The sequence below is a fragment of the Oncorhynchus mykiss genome, chromosome 6 (genome assembly GCF_013265735.2).
Source record: "Oncorhynchus mykiss isolate Arlee chromosome 6, USDA_OmykA_1.1, whole genome shotgun sequence".
NCBI lineage: Eukaryota > Metazoa > Chordata > Actinopteri > Salmoniformes > Salmonidae > Oncorhynchus > Oncorhynchus mykiss.
In genome coordinates, this window is record NC_048570.1 from 45507191 (window position 1) to 45532524 (window position 25334).

Consider the following 25334-nt stretch of genomic DNA (forward strand, 5'->3'; position numbering starts at 1 on the left):
ATTTCTGTCTTTGGCCTGGTATGGTTCTCAATCAGAGGCAGCTGTCAATCGCTGTCCCTGATTGAGAACCATATTTAGGTAGCCTGTTTTCTATTGTGTTTTGTGGGTGGTTATTTTCAGTCTTTGTGTGTCTGCACCAGACAGAACTGTTTTGGTTGTTTCTTTGTTGTTTGTTATTCAGTGTTCAGTTTTTTCATTAAATAAGATGAACACTTACCACGCTGCGCTTTGGTCCTCAACTTCTTCCCACGACAGCCGTTACATCCCAGTGGCTGAAGAACATGCCCACAGCATGATGCCGCCACCACCTTGCTTCACCATAGGGATGAAGCCAGGTTTCCTCCAGATGTGACAAAGTTCAATCTTGGTTTCATCAGACCACAGAATCTTGTTTTGCATGGTCTGAGTTCTTTAGGTACCTTTTGGCAAACTCCAAGCGGCTGTCATGTGCCTTTTACTGAGGAGAGGCGTCCATCTGGCCACTCTAACATAAAGGCCTGATTGGTGGAGTGCTTCAGAGATGGTTGTCTTTCTGGAAAGTTCTCCAATCTCCAGAGAGGAACTGTAGAGATCTTTCAGAGTGACCATCAGGTTCTTGGTCACCTCTCTGACCAAAGCCCTTCTCCACCAATTTCTCAGTTTGGCCAGTTGACCAGTTCTAGGAAGAGTCTTAGTGGTTCCAAACTTCTTCCATTTAAGAATGATGGAGGCCACTGTGTTCTTGGGGACCTTCAATGCTGCAGAAATGTTTTGGCACCCTTCACCAGATCTGTCCATCGACAGAATCCTCTCTCGTAACTCTACGGACACTTCCTTCGAACTCATGGCTTGGGTTCTTCCCTGACGTACACTGTCAACTGTGGGACCTTATATAGACAGATGTGTGCCTTTCCAAATCATGTCCAATCAATTGAATTTACCACAGGTGGACTCCAATCAAGTTGTAGATACATGTCAAGGAGGATCAATGGAAACAGGATGCACCGAGCTCAATTTGGAGTCTAATAGCAAAGGGTCTGAATACTTATGTAAATAAGGTATTTCAGTTTTTATATTTTTTACCTGTTTTCACTTTTACATTATGGGGTATTGTGTGTAGATTGCTGAGTCCCCCAAAAATATTTAATACTTTTTAAAATAAGGTTGTAACAAAACAAAATATGGAAAAAACAAAGGGATCTGAATACTTTCCGAAGGCACTGTACTTAAGTATCAAAAGTAAACATAATCGCTAAAATGTAAAAGTTTACATAATTTCAAATTAGTCATTTTTCTGTCCTGCTGAGCATTCAAAATGTAACGAGTACTTTTGGGTGTCAGGGAAAATGTATGGAGTAAAAAGTACATAATTTTCTTAGGAAAATAGTGGAGTAAAAGTAAAAGTTGTCAAAAATATAAATAGTGAAGACATACCCAATAACACGACTTAAGTAGTGCTTTAAAATACTTTTACATAGACCTTTCCTGAAGTCTAATAACTAGTGGCCTCATGGGTGGAATGCTATTAATATTTTTCATAAATTCATAAATAATAAACATTGTGTTAAAAAAGCAAAAAATCCGGTGTTTCTATGTCAAACAAGGTTTGCTATATTTCAGTCTTCTGTGTAGTATATAAACTGTAATATTGTGATGCAAACTCAAAATCTGACATGGTACAGGTGTCTACTTTTATTAAGCCCGTAACAATGTGTGTTAGGTGTATACTTTTGTTTCAAAGTATATTTGTTTAAGACTACCAAGAATCACTGTGTGTGACCCTGATTTAGCCCACTGCAGCAAAAGGTTATTAGGTACTTTACACCACTGGACCTATGTGAGTGTTGTCTGTGAATGCAGCTGACAGCAATGTCTACTAGGCTATGGGCATATGTATGGGAGGTTATTGGCCTATGATTGTGAGTGTTGTATGTAAGTAAGTAGGGCTGTGTGAGTTAATATTAGTCATTTAACAGATGCTCTTATCCAGAGCGACTTACAATTAGTGCATTCATCTTAAGATAGCTAGGTGGGACAACCACATATCACAGAGTTGTGTTGTATTTGAGTGTAGCTGATAGCAATCATAGGCCTATGAGTGTGGTACATAAGTAAGTATGGCTGTGTGAGTGCTGTAGCCATGTTAGTGTTTTATATGAGACTGACAGCGATGGCGGGAATTGTGTTTTCCAGACAGCCCAGACGCGGTGGTGTCCCCTGGCATTCCCTGGATCAGTGGGGTGAGGAGGACTTTGCTTGTACAAACTCTTCAAGCGTGGTTGGCTTCCCGTGATGACAAGGATAAAAAGACCGCCACCATTAAATATTCACACGTGAATGTCTGAGAGGGGCAAGGGGGGAAACAACCCCACACCCCCAAGCACACACACTAACACACCCGCTCATACACACACAAATGTACACATGCACGCACACACACACAAACACACACACTTAGGGGATTCTGTGTCAAACCATCTGAGAGGGAATCTCTCCCCTGACTTCTCAGAAGCATGTCTCTATGTGCTCTACTTCTAAAGACTTGGTTGCATTTTAAGAACAGTCTGCCTAAGTCAATCACATCATACACCATGCTGCATGCACCAGAAGTGACATCACTACGTGTATTTTCAGACAATAACAGGAATTTAAAATCTCCTTGCTGTATGATTTTATTGATGTGTTGTGTGAGTACACTTTCTCATGTAAATAAAACCACGGCAGATTGAATAGAGTAGGGAAGAAATATAACAAGGAAAGACAGAATGGGGTTGCTGTTGTAAAGTGTCGAAACAATGTTCAGAGATACTAATAGTAAGGCTAAATGCTAACAGACAAAGCTAACTCCACCAGCGCCAGCTTCCAGCATACTAATAGTGAAGCTAAATGCTAACAGGGTAAGCTAACTCCCCCAGCAGGCTTCAAGCATACTAATAGTTAGGCTAAATGCTAACAGGCTAAGCTAACTTCACCAGCTAGCTTCCAGCATACTAATAGTTTTTAAAAGTTTTTTTATTTCACCTTTATTTAACCAGGTAGGCCAGTTGAGAACAAGTTCTCATTTACAACTGCGACCTGGCCAAGATAAAGCAAAGCAGTGCGACACAAACAACCAAACAACAACACAGAGTTACACATGGAATAAACAAACGTACAGTCAATAACACAATAGAAAAAAGTGTGTGCAAATTAGGTAAAATTAGGGAGGTAAGGCAATAAATAGGCCGTAGTGGCCAAGTAATTACAATTTAGCAATTAACACTGGAGAGATAGATGTGCAGAAGATGAATGTGCAAGTAGTGATACTGGGCTGCAAAGGAGCAAAACAAAATTATAACAATATGGGGATGAGGTAGTTGGATGGGCTATTTACAGATGGGCTATGTACAGGTGCAATAATCTGTGAACTGCTCTGACAGCTAGTGCTTAAAGTGGGTGGGTGCTGCTATGGTGACCAGTGAGCTGAGATAAGGTGGGGTTTTACCTAGCAAAGACTTACAGATTACCTAGAGCCAGTGGGTTTTGAGACGGATATGAAGCGAGGGCCAGCCAATGAGAGCATACAGGTCACAGAGGTGGGTAGTTTATGGGGCTTTCCTGACAAAACGGATAGACTGCATCCAATTTGCTAAGTAGAGTGTTGGAGGCTATTTTGTAAATGACATCGCCGAAGTCAAGGATTGGTAGGATAGTCAGTTTTACGAGGTATGTTTGGCAGCATGAGTGAAGGATGTTTTATTGCAAAATAGGAAACCGATTCTAGATTTAATTTTGGATTGGAGATGCTTAATGTGAGTCTGGAAGGAGAGTTTACAGTCTAACCAGACACCTAGGTATTTGTAGTAGTCCACATATTCTAAGTCAGAACCGTACAGAGTAGTGATGCTGGATGGGCGGGCAGGTGTGGGCAGCTATCGGTTGAAGAGCATGCATTTAGTTTTAATTGCATATAAGAGCAGTTGGAGGCCTTGGAAGGAGAGTTGTATGGCATTGAAGCTCGTCTGGAGGTTAGTTAACATAGTGTCCAAAGAAGGGCCAGAGGTATACAGAATGGTGTCGTTTGCGTAGAGGTGGATCAGAGAATCACCAGCAGCAAGAGCGACATCATTGACGAATACAGAGAAAAGAGTCGGCCTGAGAATTGAACCCTGTGGCACCCCCATAGAGACTGCCAGTGGTCCGGACAACAGGCCCTCCGATTTGACACACTGAACTCTGTCTGAGAAGTAGTTGGTGAACCAGGCAAGGAAGTGATTTGAGAAACCAAGGCAGTTGTCTGCCGATAAGAATGTGGTGATTGAAAGAGTCGAAAGCCTTGGCCAGGTCGATGAATACGGCTGCGCAGTATTGTCTTTTATCGGTGGCAGTTATGATATCGTTTAGGTCCTTGAGCGTGGCTGAGGTGCACCCATGACCAGCTCGGAAACCAGATTGCATTGCGGAGAAGGTACGGTGGGATTCGAAATGGTCAGTGATCTGTTTGTTAACTTGGCTTTCGAAAGACCTTAGAAAGGCAGGGTAGGATAGATATAGGTTTATAACAGTTTGGGTCTAGAGTGTCTCCCCCTTTGAAGAGGGGAATGACCACGGCAGCTTTCCAATCTTTGGGGATCTCAGACGATACGAAAGAGAGGTTGAACAGGCTAGTAATAGGGGTTGCAATAATGGCGGCGGATCATTTTAGAAAGAGAGGGTCCAGATTGTCTAGCCCAGCTGATTTGTAGGGGTCCAGAATTTACAACTCTTTCAGAACACCAGCTATCTGGATTTGGATGAAGGAGAAATGGGGGAGGCTTGGGCGAGTTGCTGTGGGGGGTGCAGAGCTGTTGACCGGGGTAGGGGTAGCCAGGTGGAAAGCATGGTCAGCCGTAGAAAAATGGTTATTGAAATTCTCAATTATCGTGGATTTATCGGTGGTGACAGTGTTTCCTAGCCTCAGTGCAGTGGGCAGCTGGGAGGAGGTGCTCTTATTCTCCATGGATTTTTCAGTGTCCCAGAACTTTTTCCAGTTAGCACTACAGGATGCAAATTTCTGTTTGAAAAACTGCCTGTGTATATTGGTTCCTAACTTCCCTGAAATGTGCATATCGCGGGGGCTATTTGATGCTAATGCGATACGCCACAGGATGTTTTTGTGCTGGTCAAGGGCAGTCAGGTCTGGAGTGAACCAAGGGCAATATATGTTCCTGGTTCTAAGTTTTTTGAATGGGGGCATGCTTATTTAAGATGGTGAGGAAAGCACTGACTGACAGAATGAGGTCAATATCCTTCCAGGATACCAAGTCGATTAGAAAGGCCTGCTCGCTGAAGTGTTTTAGAGAGCGGTTTACAGTGATGAGGGGTGGTTGTTTTGACCGCAGACCTGGTTGAAGACAGCAGAGGTATATTTAGAGGGCAGGTTGGTCAGGATGATATCCTATGAGGTTGCCCGTGTTTACGGATTTGGGGTTGTACCTGGTAGGTTCATTGATCATTGTGTGAGATTGAGGGCATCTAGCTTAGATTGTAGGATGGCCGGGGTGTTAAGCATATCCCAGTTTAGGTCACCTAACAGAACAAGCTCTGAAGATAGACATATGGTGTCCAGCTCACAGCTGGGGGCTGATGGTGGTCTATAACAAGTGGTAACGGTGAGAGACTTGTTTCTGGAAAGGAGAATTTTTAGAAGTAGAACCTCGAATTGTTTGGGCACAGACCTGGATAGTGTGACAGAACTCTGCAGGCTATCTCTGCAGTAGATTGCAACTCCGCAACACTTTGGCAGTTCTATCTTGTCTGAAAATGTTATAGATATTATAGTGAGGCTAAATGCTAACCCAACTCCTCCATCTCAGGCTCCAGAGGGGGTCTCACCTGCAGTAGTTGTGGCTGCCAAGACCCCCCTCTCCATTGGGGTACTTGAGGGTGTTGTAGGGGTGCTGGAAGGTCTCATTCCAGAAGAGGCATGGCTTGCCCCCAAGGAGGCTTGTCTGGTTTTGGCAGCCCCTGTAGTCCCCTCCATTGGCTGTGTAACATTCTGGAGAGAAAAAGAGAGAGAGGGAGAGGGGGAGGGAAGGAGGGAGGGGGGGAAATTAGGGAAGGAGGGGGAATGAGGGAAGGAGAGAGGAAGAGAGAGAAGGGAGAGAGGGGAGAGAAAGATTTAACAAGTGTTCACTGTGTTTGGCATTTCGAGAGAAAGATCTATTCTGATAAAATCCAAAGCTTGGCTGAGTTTTTTTCAGTCATGTTTTCACATCAATGTAGTGACCTAGTCTGTTGTTAATATTGGGCCAAAAGTGTTTTACACAAATAGGATACAATCGAAATAACTGTAAGTCTTGGAATAGTTGTGTTCTTTACCCAATTTTAGATTCTAAAGATGGCCAAATGTGTTAGATAGCTAGTGTGAGATCAATCACACAATATTGTTCCAATTAATGCCCTCCAAATGTGAAGGGTCTTGAGAAACCCACTACGATGTATACAGTAAAAAACAAAACAGGCATGGTTTGAATTTTCTGTCAAATTGGACGACAACCATATGGAGACGAGAGAGAGAGAGAGAGCGCGAGAGCAAGTGAGAGAGAGAGCGAGAGAGGGGGACAGAGAGAACAAACTAAAGCATGGTTAAACAACTTCATCTCCATTCTAACGCTCAAGCAAAACACAAAATGGAGAAAATAAACACTTTTTTTCTCAGACAACAAAAGAAAGAGTAACCAAATTATCACAGCCAGTGGTGAAGGGAGTCTGATGAGCCCTCATTGCGCAGTGTTTCCCTGGGGCTCAGAGGGAGGGAAGAGGGTCTCTGGCCTGGCCAGCACAGACACAGGCACTGTCTGAAAATGCATCTTAAACTCTCATCTACTTGAGGTGCAGTACAGTGAAGTATAGAGCGAAGCTCTGTCACTTCTACTGTCCACCCTGCTCGCAGTGACAGCCATTTGCCCTGAGAGATGACGCTATGATGTCGGTCTCTTTCTGCTTCCCCTTTGGAGTCTAAAGTTTAAAGCTCATTTCCTGTTCCACAGCATCTAGGCTAGAACATCATTCAGATCAGTCTATCCCAACAGCGTTGTCTATAGACCCTCTTGAAGCAGCCCTGTACAGCTCGTTACCGGCCTGTTTGGGAAGAGACAGCAGCATCACAGAGCCTTGGCAGGACTGTTCCCAAAGTCACCCACGCAACTCAGCCCTAGATGTGTTAGTTCACAGACGAAGGAGTCAATTAGTCCTACCACTTGGTATTGGTCTCCCCTGATTCCCGTTTTCTCCTCAAGAGACCCTTACCCAGTCCTCCATAAGGCTGATCTATGGAAGAACACCGAGCAAAATACAGCAGAAACTAAATCAAAACGACTTCAGTCATCCAGTGTTGTCTGTATGGAGGTTATGGAGGTTTGATATCTGAAACACAACTTGTCTGAAGTCATTCCTTCTATGTCTCGTGCCAAAAGTAACAGGAAACACATACAAAGAAACTCCAACAACGTATTCTACACTAATAATCACATACAATAGTTTCCCTCGTGAAACACTATGTTCTTGCAGAAAAACGAGCTGCCTCCATGTCAAACCAGGAGAGGCCTCTAGTTGCTTTCAGTGTCATGTAAAAGTGGGTTTAAATTAAAGACATTTAGGGCAGGCACAATTGTTCGGTCAGCCCTATCCACGATCCATCAGCGGTATGACAGACTGACAGGCTTCACTGCTCGTAAGGAGCTGAGGGGTGTAGGGTTTCAGTAATTATGAAGCCACTCCATTGTCTGTAAACCGTAAACAGCTCCTCACTCCCTCAGTGAATTAGTTCTGCCAGTGTCTAGGTCTGCGTGGCTCAGTATCAGCCAAGCATCATAAATATACCTAGAGACTAAAGCGAAGGGGAACGAACATGTATTCATAAAAGTAGCAATCCGGCTTTATAGCGTTAGGAGACGTGTCACACTCGTATGGGGAGTATAGAGAGAATGTAAACAGAAAGAGATAGCATCAGCGATCAGTCTGGCGTTCAGAGGACAGATGAGGTGGTTTAATATGGATGAGTGTGTGTGTGTGTGTGTGTGTGTGTGTGTGTGTGTGTGTGTGTGTGTGTGTCACAGGATTCACACTGAGCAGTGTGGAGAGTTTGAGGGCCAGTTCCAGTGCGTTTATGAGTCACTCATATCCCAGAGCAATCACGTCAAGGGTGCTATACTCTCCACTCCAGTCATCTTAGACAGACAGCAGTACCTTGCAGGAAGCGTTGAGGCAGAGCCTTGCATGACAAACAGGCCTCGTGTCGGTCCTTCAAACTAGACACACACACACACACTAGATTGAAATTGAAGCGACTGATGTTATTGTGCCTGCTTTACAAAGCAATAGATCAGAAGAGAAAAGGAGAGGAACCCAACGTGACTTTGTGAAATGTCTCCTATTTGTTCAACTTTTGTGAAAGTGTACTGTTTCAGTGTTCAGTACTTTGGATACTACTCCTGCTGTTGGCAGTCATGTCCCTGCTATGGCGAAGCTATCTAACCCTTCCAGGACGAGACGGTAAATAAGACAGTGTTTTCCTAGCGGCCGGGCCAAGGGCTTGATGTGGTCTGAAGGCACCATTTGCCTGCGGTGGGAATGGGAAGTAGTGTATCTGCAGGGACTCAGAGATAATTGAGGCCATCTTAAAGATGAATGGAGTGTTTAAAAGGTCTGCGGAGGAAGGGAGGGAGGGATACCATGCACATGTCCTTCAAAACGAAAGTTCCTCCCGCTATAGGATGAGGATAGGAAGAGAGATCCAAAAGCTGTGACACAATCCATCCACTTACTACAAGGTCTCCATCCGAAATGGTACACTATTCCTTATTTAGTGCACTACTTTTAACCAGGAACCATCAAAAATAGTGCTCTATATAAGGGAATAGGAAGCTATTTGGGACATACTCCAGCTGTCCTCTTCCCTCTGATTGGTGACTATCGCCACCTCAGCCCCCCCCCCCTCTCTGTCAGCATGTGACCATTCCACTCATGTCACATGACAAGGGCCTTTCTTGTGGTTGCATCACAGCCTGATGGGAAACAGAACCAGAGACCACGACCGCATGAGAGAGAGAGAGAGAGAGAGAGAGAGAGAGAGAGAGAGAGAGAGAGAGAGAGAGAGAGAGAGTGGGGAGGGGGGGTGAGTAGAAAAAAACCTCTTAAATACATGCAAGATCCTCAAATAGAAAAGTCCGGGAAAAGGGAGGAGAAGAGGAGGATGGAGGACTCGCCCCAAACCCCAACCAGCAAAGTCTTGCTCTCGCAGGATACCACACAAACCCAAGAAGTCTTAAAAAAGGAAAGAGAGGAGGATAATTCACTGAGAGCTAATCACCCTGTTATTATATTTGTCGGGATTTGTGGGCTAATTACTTCCATACTAAGACTTCAAATAGTGCTCGTTGGCGAGTGATGGAGAGAGAGAGAGAGAGAGAGAGAGAGAGAGAGAGGGATATATAGAGAGGGGGAGAGAAAGAGAAAGAGAGAGGGAGAGAGAGAAAGAGGGAGAGAGAGCTGTGCCTGCCTGCTTGTGGTCATGTGATTTCATTGGTAAACAAAACAAACAAGCAGACAAACAAAGGATGTTTCTCTGTAGAGAGCTGCCAGGTCACGCTATTAATACAGCACTGTGTTGTTGTGTTAGCTATGAGCAGGGATGAAACAAAGCGCGAGATAATTACATAGGTCTGGTTCTAAAGACAGGAGCTTCCTCCATCCCTCTCTATATCCCTCCATCCTTCTATCCATTCTGCCATCTTTATTGCAACCCAGTAGGGAGTAACAGAGGGACAACCATGAGGACTGACTGTAGGACAGACTATATATATGTATTTTTACATTTGTATTTATTTCATCTTTATTTAACTAGACAAGTCAGTTACGAACAAATTCCTATTTACAAAGACGGCTTACCAAAAGGCAAGAGGCCTCCTGCGGGGACGGGGTCTGGGATTAAAAATAAAAAAATTCAAAACGACAAGAGAGACAACACAACACTACATAAAGAGAGACAACAAACATAGCAAGGCAGCAACACATGACAACCAAGCAACCAAACATTATTGGGCACAGACAACAAACAGCACAGGGCAAGAAGGTAGAGACAACTATACATCACGCAAAAGAGCCACAACTGTCAGTAAGAATGTACATTTGAGTCTTTGATTGAAGAAATTGAGAAAAAACTTTCCAGTTTGAGTGATTGTTGCAGCTCGTTCCAGTCGCTAGCTGCAGCGAACTGAAAAGAGGAGCGACCCAGGGATGTGTGTGCTTTGGGGACCTTTAACAGATTGTGACTGGCAGAACGGGTGTTGTATGTGGAGGATGAGGGCTACAGTAAATATCTCAGATATATATGAGGTAACTGACAAAATAAAGTAAACACCAACATAAAGTGTCTTAATAAAGCATTGGGGCACCACGGGACGAACTCGGCTAGGCGAAACGAACATGTGTGCCTGCATACTCCGTTAAAATACCTTCATTTGAGAAACAAGAAAAAACGAGTCAATAGTACTGCTTGTCCATTTGGAGACACCGTAGTCAGTATACACTTCCTCAAAATAGTCTGAATTAATGTAAGATAATTCAAGAAATCTGTCAGTAATTGTGACGTTTCTGCCAAGGAGATTTTATTTGCGCGATTTTACATTTTACTAACATGCTGACCACAGCCCGCGTTTAGCTAGCGAAATGTCCAACCACGTTTCGTGTGTTTCAACCTGTCCCGAAACGAATATACTGTTGACTAACCCCATTCCGTACAAATTTGCGCAACCGCAGCATTCAAACGAGGCTGCAATGTAAACTAATGGGACTGTAGCGACTGTGTTGGCATCAAAATCTGGTGTGAGAACTACATTTCTATTCAAGCGTTGATTGACATGGTAATGGACCGATAGTACTGGAGAAAAGTTTAAAAAAACGAACCCCTCTGACACTGTACGTAAAATTGCGGCGTTTCATGACGTAACGTCCAGCACGTTTCCTCTCTCTACCAGGTATAGCACTTCTCTCGCAGATTAAAACTAAGAAAGGGACAGGGTCAGGGGGGGGGATACCTAGTCAATTTGACAACTGAATGCATTCATTTTTTGCGTCATCACCGCAAGCCATCATGACTCTCAAAAGCCGTTATTTACTTCTGAAGATAACTTTAGCGCGCCCTAAAAACCTGATTCAAATTCGACATAAACTCTTCATAGTGTTTTATTTACGTTTTAGAGGTGATAAGTTGGACAGATTGGGTTTCCCCACACTGCTCATCTCCCCCTTTCCCTATCACACGCTTCCCCACCCGCCATTTTTAAAAAGACCCGATGGAGCTCATTGCCTTCTTCAATCATGCAGAGATGTGCAGCATGAAGGTCTCGTCATTGATTTGGCCGGAAAGGGGATAAATTGTGCTTGACAATGGTATTCATATTACAGTTGACCTGGAAGTATTACGTTTTTGGGGCGCTAAAATAAGGTCAATTGTACGTTACAGTGTGATGTACAAAAGTGCGTTCGCTAACTATAGTTGGTTCAGAGTTATTTTTGATATTTCAACCTGCATGTCCTGATCGCGTCTGGTGTGGATGGACAAAATCAGCATGCGTGCGAAGGCGGACGCAAGCGCATGCCCGGCCTAGTCAGAATGTAAAATGTTTGGTGCAGTATTTCTCAAGTGAAAAAATTTGAATGAAAACGATTAGTCTCTGGTTAAAAACACCCGCCCGCCTGCAAATGCAAGTAGATTTTGGCATTGGTGGGTAAGATATCTATTTCACCAGCCAGGTTGGCAGATGGTCAGGGCTCCACAATGCGAGCATTTCACTCGCATTTGTGAATAAAAATAGTCAAGTATGATCACATTTCTAGTCAAATAAATTCTACATTAGCTGTTCTTCAAAGTATTTTCCATAGCTGGTAAATTGGGTCAAAGAACTATGAAACCTACATAGCCTATTCCACCTTGCGCTGCAACAATGCCTGGCTGGGGGGCTGTGCACATGTGAAGAGCTGAAAGATTATTTTTTTTATAAGCACAGCGCACAGACATACAAGTTGGTCTAATTTACTTGAAACAAAATACTATTTCCATTGTTTTGTTCACAAGCTAGGTTGTTTTCCTGTTATTGAATTTCAACTGCTAGGGAAAGGAGAAGACAACGCTTCTCTACTCGTCAGACTCAATCTCGCAAGCACAAACATGACTGGAGTTGCGTTAGGACCCCAGGCATGGAGTCATTGCTGGGGACCAAAACTAACAAAAACGTTACAAAATGTTGTCATAACATATGCACAAACCATCCCAAACTGTTTAGGCTGGGAAGCATGCAGAGGCCTTCAGTCCACACTTCCCTGTTTACGAAGCGCGTGACAAATAGAATTTGATTTGAGGAAGGCACCGCATGGCAGAGGGGGAAAACATATTTTTACAGGTATACTGCAGGGCTGTGAAGTTTTATGCAAGTACAGTAACTTATTTCCCATGAGGTGTTTTAGATACAGTATTCCACTATGGGATATCAGGAGTCTAGACTTACAGGTTACAACTGTGACTAAACAGGCAAGATGCTCTCATCCTTGCAAGGGTCAACAAAAGTGTGAACGTGACTGAAAAAGATAGACTTGCTACAACATCATTGAAAAGAGTCTTATTCCCACGTAAGTGAGAGATGCCCATTCACTACCTCAATGTCTTCCTCCAATACAATGCCTCGTTTCCTTTAGAGCCATTGTCCTTCTGTTTTGTTAGTGGCTTGAATAAGGGAGCAATAAAACCATGGAAACCCAATTTAGCCCTAAAATAGCTTCAACACTACCCCGAATACCCCTCACACACACACACACACACACACACACACACACACACACACACACACACACACACACACACACACACACACACACACACACACACACACACACACACACACACACACACACACACACACACACACACACACACACACACACACACACACACACACCCACCCCAGGCCACCACCTCACCTACCTAGCCACAAGTCCAAGGGATTCCTTGCCAAAATGGAATCAGTAGCATCTATAAAATGTGGCTGCTTCTTGGTCTAACGTGCTCCTTATTATTTACTTCTACTCACGCCGTAATGGGAAGAGACGAATGTAGCCTTCAGTTCTCTCTCTCTCTATTGTCAGGATACAACATGCCGATCGAAAGAAAAGCTTAAAGAAACAAACGTTGTCTCAAGCTGCGATTTGGCCTTCAATTAAAGTCTTTGACTGATGTCGGAGAATCTATCAGAGAATAGATTAAAGGTGATAAAGTATCTACCTTTAAAACAATCGCCACAGGGGTTTGGAATGATGTTTGACAGAACACAGCAGCACAGACGGACTGAGGGTACAGCTTGGTCTGGGTGACCCGTGGGCAAATGCTGCGTCCCGATTCTCCACCCTTTTACAGGAAGTGTGCACTTCCACCATTGTCAAATCCATGCGAGAAAGTGTGGAAGTCAAGTGCACACTTTGGGTGAATGGGGGGGATGAGGAAGTGAAAGGTGAAAGATGTGACTTATACACTGACTATGACCTGAAGGAGGACGTTGAAACAAAAGTGGAAAGGAAGGACCTGACATGTGTGAGGACGAAATGCCAACGTGACACAAGGGAGGACGGGTGTCACGTTAAACTACTTCTCCTTAGCACCCCCTGTCAGTATCCCTGTTTCTTCTTGAGTCACTTTGCTCTAGCCATCTGCAGGTTCAGTGAGACAAAGACAAATATGAAAATGAAGGCATATTTTCCAAACATGATTGAAAGGGTATTCATATCCTCACCTCCTATTACACACACACACACACACACACACACACACACACACACACACACACACACACACACACACACACACACACACACACTTCACCCCTGCCTGCCTCGCTCCATTACTGTATCTCAAGCTAGTTAATCTGCCATGTCCCAGGCCTCTAAGTGGACTAAGTAGACAAGGTTAGCAGGTTAAACAAATATAGAGGGGGATATGTCCATCCTGCTACACCATTCCGCATACTCAACACATGCTCCCGGTGAACTCACTCTAAACCAATTCTGACACCAGAGTAAACAAGGTGGAGATGAGGTTAGGGGGAGAGAGGTGAGGGGAGTGAGTGTGAGTGTGTGTGAGAGAGAGAGAGAGAGAGAGAGAGAGAGAGAGAGAGAGAGAGAGAGAGAGAGAGAGAGAGAGAGAGAGGGTCTCAGTGGATACAGCCAGGGGCCGCATTTATAAAACGGACTTACGATCAATTTTGATTTTAAGTATGATTACGCAGAATACCACGTCTAAGTAGTTATTTATAAAACCTTACATTGACGTGGAAATGATCTTATCTCTCCTCAAAGTCTAGACTTGACGTAAGTGATTTTCCTACTGGTTATGTAGGGGTATTGCAGTTTGGGACGCATATGCGTCCAAACCTGTGGTGAACTTTGCATTAGCTTTATGAACAATTTGTTAGGAATTATCAATTAAAGGTGTGAGGAATGAACTGCCAGACGCAAGGTGTTTTGAATTAAAAACAGGATGCGATGTTCTATAAATAGTGTGTCAAATTAGAATAAAGTAAACATGGCTGTTCTGGCGTTACTGGAAGACATTGAAAATCTGTGCTTTTAGAAGGGAGAGTTTTCAGAGACCAGAACGACTTTGCGGACAATGATCCATGGTCTATGGCCTATCGTCTCCCAAGAAATCTTCTGTTAGATTTGTGCGCGGATTTAGTCCCTAATCTGGAAAGGAAGACACTCTGTAAATCAAGCCATATCCATATCTGTCCAAGTACTGTCCACTCTGGGATTCCTCACTACTGGGACATTCCAGAGGGAAATGAGTGACAGGTCGGGTATATATCACAGCCATCATTCAGCCACATCGATTCTACACATATTGGCGATTCTACACATATTGTCCATGAGATACCCATTTAGTTTCCCATTTACACCCTCATTTCATTTCCCAGGGGTCGTACTGTAGGTGCAGTTGACTGCACGCATAGATGAACATGTATATGTCAACAGGAAGAATTTCCATTCATTTAATGTTCAGATCATCTGCGATGCCCGTACGCAACTCCTCAATGTATGCTCCAAGTGGCCAGCGTCTAACACGACGGTTTTACCCTATTAGGTGACTGGGGCTATCCACTGACAAAGTGGCTTCTTGCTCCCTTTGCTGATCCCCGAACAGCAGAGGAAATGCGCTGCATTTTGGCGCACGGCAGAACAAGTTCGGTTGTGGAGCGCACCGTCCGATTGCTGAAGGGCCACGTTGCCTTGATGCATCAGGTGGAAAACTACTCTACAAGCCAGAGAAGGTCATTTCATTTCATAAAAATGCAAAACTTTAATTTAGTTTTAAAATGGGTCAACTTAAAGCAACATATACCAACATTTTATATTTAGCATTTTATTGAAATTGCACACCCAAATTTCTGGCCAAATAGCTGAAAACAGTTTTTATTTTGGCCCTACGGTTACTGAGATGTCCCTTTGAAGCTTGTTCATTTTGTAGCATTGCTAGTGTGAACGAATGGAATCAGCTGATTCCTATCATTTCCACTAGCACTGCAACAAAATGCAAACAGATTTCAAGGGGACATCTCAGTAACTGTAGTGCCTATTTGCAGTGCAAGTTTGTTTGACAAGAACATTGGGGTGTGCAATTTCAAACCTAAATATAAAATGTTGGCCTGTTTTAAGAATGAATGGTTTCCCTCCCCAATCAAAGGTGACACACATCATACTGGCATGTGGTGTGCTCCACAACATAGCCCTGAAGCATGGTATTGAAATGGATGCGGAGATTAGAATGGACCCCCAAGACCCTCCTAACCCCCCCACCCAATGGAGCACCTGCCCCGGCTGACGCAATGAGAAGGAGGCGGCAGCTCAAACAGAGATTGGTGGTAAGAAACAGAATGCCAGACAATATACAAAGCATAGGTTTTTTTATTCACGTTGTGGAAAATGTTCAACAATTGCATTATGTAAATGAATCAAAACCCTAACTATTCTTCCGAGTTCAGTCACAATCTGCCCAACCAATGTGTTCAACTCGTTCTGGGTTGAACTGTAGACGTGGACACAGATGTGGACGGACCCTCGACACCTGTGGCCAAACCTTCCCCCTCACTCCTGGCACCTGCTGATTTGGGAGCCTCGTGCACTTTATCCCCGGGTGGAGGGCGCATGGCTGCAACGCAGCTTCCGTTGGTGGAGGGGACACACTCACCCGGCGCACGGGCTGCAAAGTAGCTTCCCCCGTTTCTATGTGAATAAAATGAATCAGTGCACGTCTTGTATATTAAGTTACTGACAACCACGTTTCACATTCTCTTAATAACTTACCGTGATCCAGTGATGCAGTCGTGGGGGTTTCGCGCTCCGACTTCACCGTTTCCGATGTTACTGCTAAACGATGTAAAAGTTGGGATTAAACCATATGAAAAATAAAATAAAGCAAAATAGAAGAAACTCACCTTTTTTTAAACATTCACTATCGACGTTAGAGCATGTGCCAGAGTACACGCTCTCCAATGATTGCCCCAATGCGCTGTTCCATTTGGGAGAGCTCCGGCGTGCCAGGCCCCCTCCCCCCGTTGCCTTAATGCTGCGGTTATGTATGGCTATTATTTTTATCCCTTGCAGTTTAAGGTCAGACCATTTCTTTTTCACATCCTCCACAGTTCTGTCTTGCTACCCACCTCGTTCACTGCCGCGGTGACACGCTCCCAAGATACCTGTTTGGCTTTGTTTGTCAACCCACTATTTAGTCCACCGAATAATACGTGTTGCCTGTCTTCAATCTCCTCTACCATCTCCATGATCTTGTCTTCCAAAAGGTTTGCATTTCTCTTTTGGTCCATGGCTATTCCCTCATTTGTGCTAGCATTCTATAAGGGGAAATTGCTGATTGTAACACGGAACCCAAACCGGCTGCGTGCGTGCGCCATCGACCATACATTTATTTTGTCCCCCCACACCAAACGCGATCAAGTCACGCAGATTAAAATATCAAAACAAACCCTGAACCAATTATATTAATTTGATAGCTTGCACTTGCTAGCTAATTTGTCCGTTTTAGCTAGCTTGCTGTTGCTAGCTAATTTGTCCTGGGATATAAACAATGAGGTGTTATGTTACCTGAAATGCACAAGGTCCTCTACTTCGCCAATTAATCCACACATAAAACGGTCAACCAAATCGTTTCTAGTCATCATCTCTCATCCTTCCATGCTTTTTCTTCTCTTGACTTTATATTGCAATTGGCAGCTTTCATAAATTAGGTGCATTACCGCCACTGACCTCGTCCGACTTTCAGTCACCAACGTGGGTATAACCAATGAGGAGATGGGAGAGGCAGAACTTACAACGCGATCTGCGTCAGAAATAGAACTGATTTCTATTTTAGCCATTGGCAACACAGGCGCTAATTGGAGCGCACGAGCAGTGTGGGTGCAATAATTGAATAACAGATTTCTAAATTTATTTTGCAACGCGAGCAGTGTAGTCAGCCTGTAAGGCACATTCAGGTGCCGTCCATTTTAAGTTCATTTGAGATTTATAGATCACAGGTGCGTAAGTTACAAATGGGCTTCTTAGAACCTGCATAAGCAAGGTTTTTTATGCTCAGTATCTTTTATGAATCGAAAGTAAGCACACCGTCGGTAATGACCTTACGACTAAGTTCAAGTATATATCTAAGAACATTTTTATAAATGAGGCCCCGGGACAGAGCAGGAGAGAGGGAGGGAGACAGAGAGAGAGAGGCTCAGTGAAGTTGCTCTATTCCAAGGTACACTATTAGGGTGTTTAGGAAAGATCCATCTGAAATCATAAACCAAACCGTAAATTAAGCGGGTGCACAGAGAGCAAAGAAGACACGATGAAAGAAAGAGCCAATGGGAAAGAGAAAAACAGAGAGATAGGATGAGAGAAGAGAGAATTAGACACAGAAAAAAAAATGAGGAAGTGAGAATGAAACAAAAGGAGTGTACCAAAGAGAAACCACAGGAGAAGTAGTGGCAGAGCGAGAGATAGAAAACTCTTTATTTGTTGTTAGAACTGCTTTCTTCAAAACCCTCATTCTCTCCATGTTGCTCCAGTGAAGTAACACTTGGTTGATTTGATTTCCTATTGTTATGTTATGACCCAACAAGCCAAGGCTCATAAAAAATGTACAGCAAACAAAGACAAAGCTAGCAAGCGCCTAGCTAACATACACCAGACCAGCCAGGTCTCAGCTCAGAGCTCCAAATGCCATTCCAGATGAGCTCTGTGGTGCAGTTACGTGCTGGGCCCCTATACCAGCAAACAAACAACCAATGTAGGGCTTAGAGAGAGAAAAAAAACCGAGCCTGTTTAATTTGTCTGCTAGGAAGGAAGGTAATGAACACACAAACACACGCACACACACGCATATGGGTTCTTAGTACTATCGGGGATTGGCTAGCTTTGGGATCTATGGCTGTGATATGGGACATGACGGCCCACTGTTGCTAAAGTCTGTTCAAGAACTGCATTGGGGTTTTCTCATCTCTTCTTCTCTTCCTCTATTCTTCTCCTATTCCCTTCTTTTTATATATAAAAAAAGAGTGAGTTAAATTATCCCTACACTAACTAACACTAACTAACTGGCACCCTATTCCCTTCACAGTGCACTACTTTTGAGCAGGGCACATAGGGGTGCACTATATAGGGAATAGGGCATTTCAGAGGCAGCCTCAGAGATGTGTGATACGCAGATGCAGTGACAGAACATGCATTAATCTGTCTCTAATAACCACAGCATTCCTTTACTCTCTCTCTCTCTCTCTCTCTCTCTCTCTTTCTCTCCCTCCCTTCTCTCTCCTTCTACTCTTCAGACGGGTGCAATTTTAATCAGCCGAGCAGCGGTGGCGACAGTGTTTTAAGTTGCATCCGATGTGGAGGACGGGGGTACTCAGACACACAGACTGCATTGTTCCAACTTCCCAGTGGAGTATGTCATTGTGCCCATGTCATTCATTTATTCTCACCCACTCTTGACTGTACTGCCAGTGTAATTCCCCAAAGGATGTCCGCCCACTGTGTGTGTGTCAGTCATTCTAATCTAGGCTGACCAGCGTGTTCCAGACTTTCAAAGGCAGCAATCATTGTGCTAAATAATTTATTATAAACTGGGTGGTTTGAGCCCTGAACGCTGATTGGCTGACAGCCATGGTATATCAGACAGTATACTGGACAGTATATATGGCCAAAATACCACGGATAAGGGCTGTCTCCACGTTGCGTCGTGCCTAAGAACAGCCCTTGCCACACCCCCTCGGGCCTTATTGCTTAACTGTAAGCCTGTGGTATCTACAGTACAGAACATTAGGGTGACTTGTTCATTTCCTGGCATTCTGAATGAAAGCAAAAAACAGCAAGTCAATCCGTCATTAGCTTCAAACAATAAAATGTTACAGTAGAAATGCAAACATATTGATCCATAAGGTTGAATGTGTGTCCAAAATGTGAAGTCCCACAGGCATCTTTGTGAACTTCAACTCTCCTTCCTCGCTATCAGAGACACTTTCATCTATCTCCAGGGATCTCCCAAACCCCTCTTACTCTAGCCAAAGCCTCACTGCAACATCGCGAACACACCTCACAAAGAGAGAGAGTGAGCAAGTTATTTTTTATTTCTTTATTTAACCTTTATTTAACTAAGTGAGTGAAGTGAGTGAGTGAAAGAGAGAGAGAGAGAACAGAGAGCGGCTAATAGCTGCACACACATGCCCCTGAAACAGCTCAAAGCCAGAGCCTCCTTACCCCAAACCACATGTAATTAACATACCAGACATGCCAGCCAACATGAGCACAAACAGGACGATCGAAAACAGGTGTGTTTCAAAACAAAGACCCCCTCCTTACCTCTCTCTCTTTTCTCCCTCATCTCCCTCCCTCTCCTTTCCTCTCTCTTTCTGGGCCCCTGCTTGATTACAGGCCTAAGGGAAGATGGGGCCGGACTGGGAGGATAAATAGAGGGCCTGAACTGAGGTGAGTCAAGTGTGACCTGGCATTCAAGTGCTCTCAAAAAACAATTTAATCACTTACAGTACCAGTCAAAAGTTTGGACACACCTACTCATTCAAGGGTTTTTCTTAATTTTTACTATTTTCTACATTGTAGAATAATAGTGAAGACATCAAAACTATGAAATAACACACATGGAATCATGTAGTAACCAGGAAAGTGTTATTTTATATTTTATATTTGAGATTATTCAAAGTAGCCACCCTTTGCCTTGATGACAGCTTTGCACACTCTTGCCATTCTCCCAACCAGCTTCATGAGGAATGCTTTTCCAACAGTCTTGGAGTCCCCGCATATACTGAGCAGTTGTTGGCTGCTTTTTCTTCACTCTGAGGTCCAATTTATCCCAAACCATCTCAATTGGGTTGAGGTCTGCTGATTATGGAGGCCATGTCATCTGATGCAGCACTCCATCACTCTCCTTCTTGGTCAAATAGGTCAAAAAGTGTGTTGGGTCATTGTCTTGTTGAAGAACAAATGATTGTCCCACTAAGTGCAAACCAGATGGAATGGTGTATCGATTTAGAATGCTGTGGTAGCCATGCTGATTAAGTGTGCCTTGAATTCTAAACAAATCACAGACAGTGTCACCAGAAAAGCCCCCCACACCATCACACCTCCTCTATGCTTCACGGTGGGAACCACACATGCGGAGATCATCCATTCACCTACTCTGTGTCTCACAAAGACACAGCGGTTGGAACTAAAAATCTCAAATTTGGACTCATCAAACCAAAGGACAGATATCCACCGGTCTAATGTCCATTGCTCGTGTTTCTTGGCCCAAGCAAGTCTCTTCTTAATATTGGTGACCTTTAGTAGTAGTTTCTTTGCAGCAATTCGACCATGAAGACCTGATTCACGCAGTCTCCTCTCAACAGTTGACATGTTGACATGTGTCTGTTACATGAACTGTGAAGCTAATGAACTTATCCTCTGCAGCAGAGGTAACTCTGGGTCGTCCTTTCCTGTGGCGGTCCTCATGAGAGCCAGTTTCATCATCGTGCTTGATGGTTTTTGTGACTGCACTTGAAGAAACTTTCAAAGTCCTTGAAATGTTCCGGAATTGACTGACCTTAATGTCTTGTAATGATGAACTGTCGTTTCTCTTTGCTTATTTGAGCTGTTCTTGCAATAATATGGAATTGGTCTTTTACCAAATAGGTGTCATGCGTAGATGTAATAGGTGGCAGGGAAGTCAGGCGCAGGAGAGTCAAATGGAGTGTAAAATGGAGTCTTTTAATAAAGTCCACGGAGTATGCTCCATAACACTAAATGTACATAAACATGGGTACAAGGACCCGACGCACACCTATACAACAAACACACTACACTGACAATAAAACAATCTCTGACAAAGACATGAGGGGAAACAGAGGGTTAAATACACAACAGGTAATGAATGGGATTGAAAACAGGTGTATGGGAAGACAAGACAAAACCAATGGAAAATGAAAAAAGGATCAATGATGGCTAGAAGACCGGTGACGTCGAACGCCGAGCACCGCCCGAACAAGGAGAGGCAACGACTTCGGCAGCAGTCGTGACAGTACCCCCCCCCTGACGCGCGGCTCCAGCTGCGCGTCGACACCGGCCTCGGGGACGACCCGGAAGGCGAGGTGCAGGGCGATCCGGATGGAGACGGTGGAATTCTGATAACATGGAAGGATCTAACACGTCCTCCACCGGAACCCAGCATCTCTCCTCCGGCCCGTACCCCTCCCAGTCCACGAGGTACTGAAGGCCCCTCGCCCGACGTCTCGAATCCAAAATGGATCGAACAGAGTACGCCGGAACCCCCTCGATGTCTAGAGGAGGCGGAGGAACATTACGCACTTCAGCCTCCTGGAGCGGGCCAGCCACCATCGGCCTGAGGAGAGACACATGGAACGAGGGGTTAATACGGTAATGAGTGGGTAGTTGTAACCTATAACATACCTCGTTCACTCTCCTCAGGACTTTAAACGGCCCCACAAACCGCGGACCCAGCTTCCGGCAGAGAAGGCGAAGGGGCAGGTTTCGGGTCGAGAGCCAGACCCTGTCCCCTGGTGCGAACACTGGGGCCTCACTGCGGCGACGGTCTGCGCCAATTTTCTGGCGCCTTATGGCACGCTGAAGGTGGACGTGGGCTGCCTCCCAGGTCTCCTCAGCGTGCCGAAACCAATTGTCCACCGCAGGGGCCTCGGTCTGGCTCTGATGCCAAGGAGCCAGAACCGGCTGATACCCTAATACACATTGAAAGGGAGTAAGGTTAGTGGAGGAGTGACGTAGCGAGTTCTGAGCCATCTCTGCCCAGGGCACGAACTTCGCCCACTCCCCCGGCCGATCCTGGCAATAAGACCGCAGAAACCTACCCACATCCTGGTTAACTCTCTCCACCTGCCCATTACTCTCGGGGTGAAAACCTGAGGTAAGACTAACCGAGATCCCCAGACGCTCCATGAACGCCTTCCAGACCCTTGATGTGAACTGGGGACCCCGATCAGACACTATATCCTCAGGCACCCCATAGTGCCGGAAAACGTGTGTAAACAGGGCCTCTGCAGTTTGTAAGGCCGTAGGGAGACCGGGCAAAGGGAGGAGACGACAGGACTTAGAAAACCGATCCACAACGACCAGGATCGTGGTGTAACCCTGTGAAGGTGGAAGATCGGTCAAAAAATCCACCGACAGGTGTGACCACGGCCGTTGAGGAACGGGTAGAGGTTGTAGCTTACCTCTGGGCAGGTGTCTAGGAGCCTTGCACTGGGCGCACACCGAGCAGGAAGAAACATAAATCCTCACGTCCTTAGCTAAAGTGGGCCACCAGTATCTCCCGTCAAGACAGCGCATCGTCCGACCTATCCCAGGATGACCAGAGGAGGGTGACGTGTGAGCCCAATATATCAATCGGTCGCGTACAGCAGACGGAACGTACAGACGACCAGCTGGACACTCAGGGGGAGAAGGCTCTGCACGTGACGCCCGCTCAATGTCCGCGTCCAGCTCCCACACTACTGGCGCCACCAAACACGAAGCTGGGAGTATGGGAGTGGGATCCATGGACCGCTCCTCTGTGTCATACAGCCGAGACAATGCGTCTGCCTTAACGTTCTGGGAGCCTGGTCTGTAAGAAAGAGTAAACACAAAACGAGTGAAAAACATGGCCCACCTTGCCTGGCGAGGATTCAATCTCTTTGCCTGCCGGATATACTCCAGATTGCGGTGGTCAGTCCAGATGAGAAAAGGGTGTTTAGCCCCCTCAAGCCAATGCCTCCACACCTTCAAAGCTTCTACGACAGCTAACAGCTCCCGGTTCCCCACATCATAGTTTCGCTCCGCCGGGCTGAGCTTCTTAGAAAAGAAAGCACAGGGGCGAAGCTTCAGTGGCGTACCCGAACGCTGAGAGAGCACTGCTCCTATCCCAGCTTCGGATGCGTCCACCTCCACTATGAATGGCAAAGAGGGATCCGGATGAGCCAGCACAGGCGCAGAAGTAAACAGAGTCTTCAGGTGCTCAAAAGCCCTGTTCGCCTCAGCCGACCACTGCAAGCGCACCGGGCCCCCCTTTAGCAGTGAGGTAATGGGAGCTGCCACCTGACCAAAACCCCGGATAAACCTCCGGTAGTAATTGGAAAACCCCAAAAAACGCTGCAACTCCTTTACCGTGGTTGGAGTCGGCCAATTACGCACGGCTGTAATGCGGTCGCTCTCCATCTCCACTCCTGAAGTGGAAATCCGATGCCCTAGGAAGGAGATGGATTGTTGGAAAAACAAGCATTTCTCAGACTTGACATATAGATCATGCTCCAACAGGCGACCAAGCACCCTGCGCACCAGGGACACATGCTCGGCGCGTGTAGCAGAGTATATCAGAATATCATCGATATACACCACTACACCCTGCCCGTGCAGGTCCCTGAAGATCTCATCTACAAATGATTGGAAAACTGATGGAGCATTCATCAACCCATATGGCATGACCAGGTACTCATAATGACCTGAGGTGGTGCTAAATGCCGTCTTCCACTCATCACCCTTCTTAATACGCACCAGATTGTACGCACTCCTGAGATCCAATTTTGTGAAAAAACGTGCCCCGTGCATTAACTCAATAATCGTATTGATCAGAGGTAGCGGGTAACTATATTTCACTGTGATTTTATTAAGACCTCGATAATCAACGCACGGGCGTAAACCGCCATCCTTTTTTTTCACAAAAAAGAAACTCGAAGAGACGGGTGAAATGGATGGCTGAATGAACCCCTGATGCAGGGATTCAGAGATATATGTCTCCATAGCCTCCGTCTCCGCTTGCGACAGGGGATACACGTGACTCTTGGGATATGCAGCGTCTACCAGGAGATCTATCGCACAATCCCCCAGTCGATGGGGTGGTAATTGAGTCGCCTTCTTTTTACAGAAGGCGAGAGCCAAATCGGCATATTCGGGGGGAATGCGCACGGTGGAGACCTGGTCTGGACTTTCCACCGTAGTAGCACCAACGGAAACCCCTAAACACCTACCTGAGCATTCTCGCGACCACCCTGTGAGAGCCCTCTGTGGCCAAGAAACAGTGGGGTTATGACAAACTAACCAGGGTAGGCCTAGCACCACAGAATACGCAGGAGAATCAATAAGGAAAAGACTAATCTTCTCCTTGTGACCCTCCTGCGTTATCATACACAAAGGTGCGGTTACCTCCCTGATAAACCCTGACCCTAATGGTCGACTATCTAAGGCATGAATAGGGAAAGGCATATCCACAGGAACAATAGGGATCCCTAAACTATGAGCTAGACTTTTATTAATGAAATTTCCAGCCGCACCCGAATCTACTAGCGCCTTATACTGGGAATGCAGTGAAAAATCAGGAAAAGAGACAGAGACAAACATTAGTGCAGCAGAGGGCTCTGGATGAGAATGGTGCCTACTCACCTGGGGTGACGCCAGAATGCCCTGCCTGCCCTCTCTATTCCCAGAAGAACCAACCCGGCACCGACCAGCAGTGTGCTCTCTGCGACCTTGAATGGTGCTCGAGCGGGAACCCCCTCCGGTCTCCCTGCGCACCATCCCTCCCAATTCCATAGGTTCGGGAGAGAGGGTGCGGGAGGATGGAACAACCAGACCCCGATCTAGACGTCCACGAGTAGCCAGCATGTTGTCCAGCCTGATGGACATGTCCACCAGCTGGTCGAAGGTGAGGGTGGTGTCTCTACAGGCCAGCTCCCGACGGACGTCCTCGCGTAGACTACAACGGTAATGGTCGATCAGGGCCCTGTCGCTCCATCCAGCGCCGG

The 25334-nt window shown here is 45.4% G+C and overlaps 1 protein-coding gene across 2 annotated transcripts in view; it reads right to left on the reverse strand.

Moving 5' to 3' along the window:
• The window catches only part of kremen1 (kringle containing transmembrane protein 1), a 116041-nt gene that overhangs the window by 69857 nt on the left and 20850 nt on the right, over window positions 1-25334 (reverse strand). For both annotated transcript variants that reach the window (XM_021606620.2, XM_021606619.2), the window contains exon 2: window positions 5833-5995. In XM_021606620.2, coding sequence (XP_021462295.1) covers window positions 5833-5995 — 163 coding nt within the window. The remainder of the gene's footprint in view (window positions 1-5832; window positions 5996-25334) is intronic.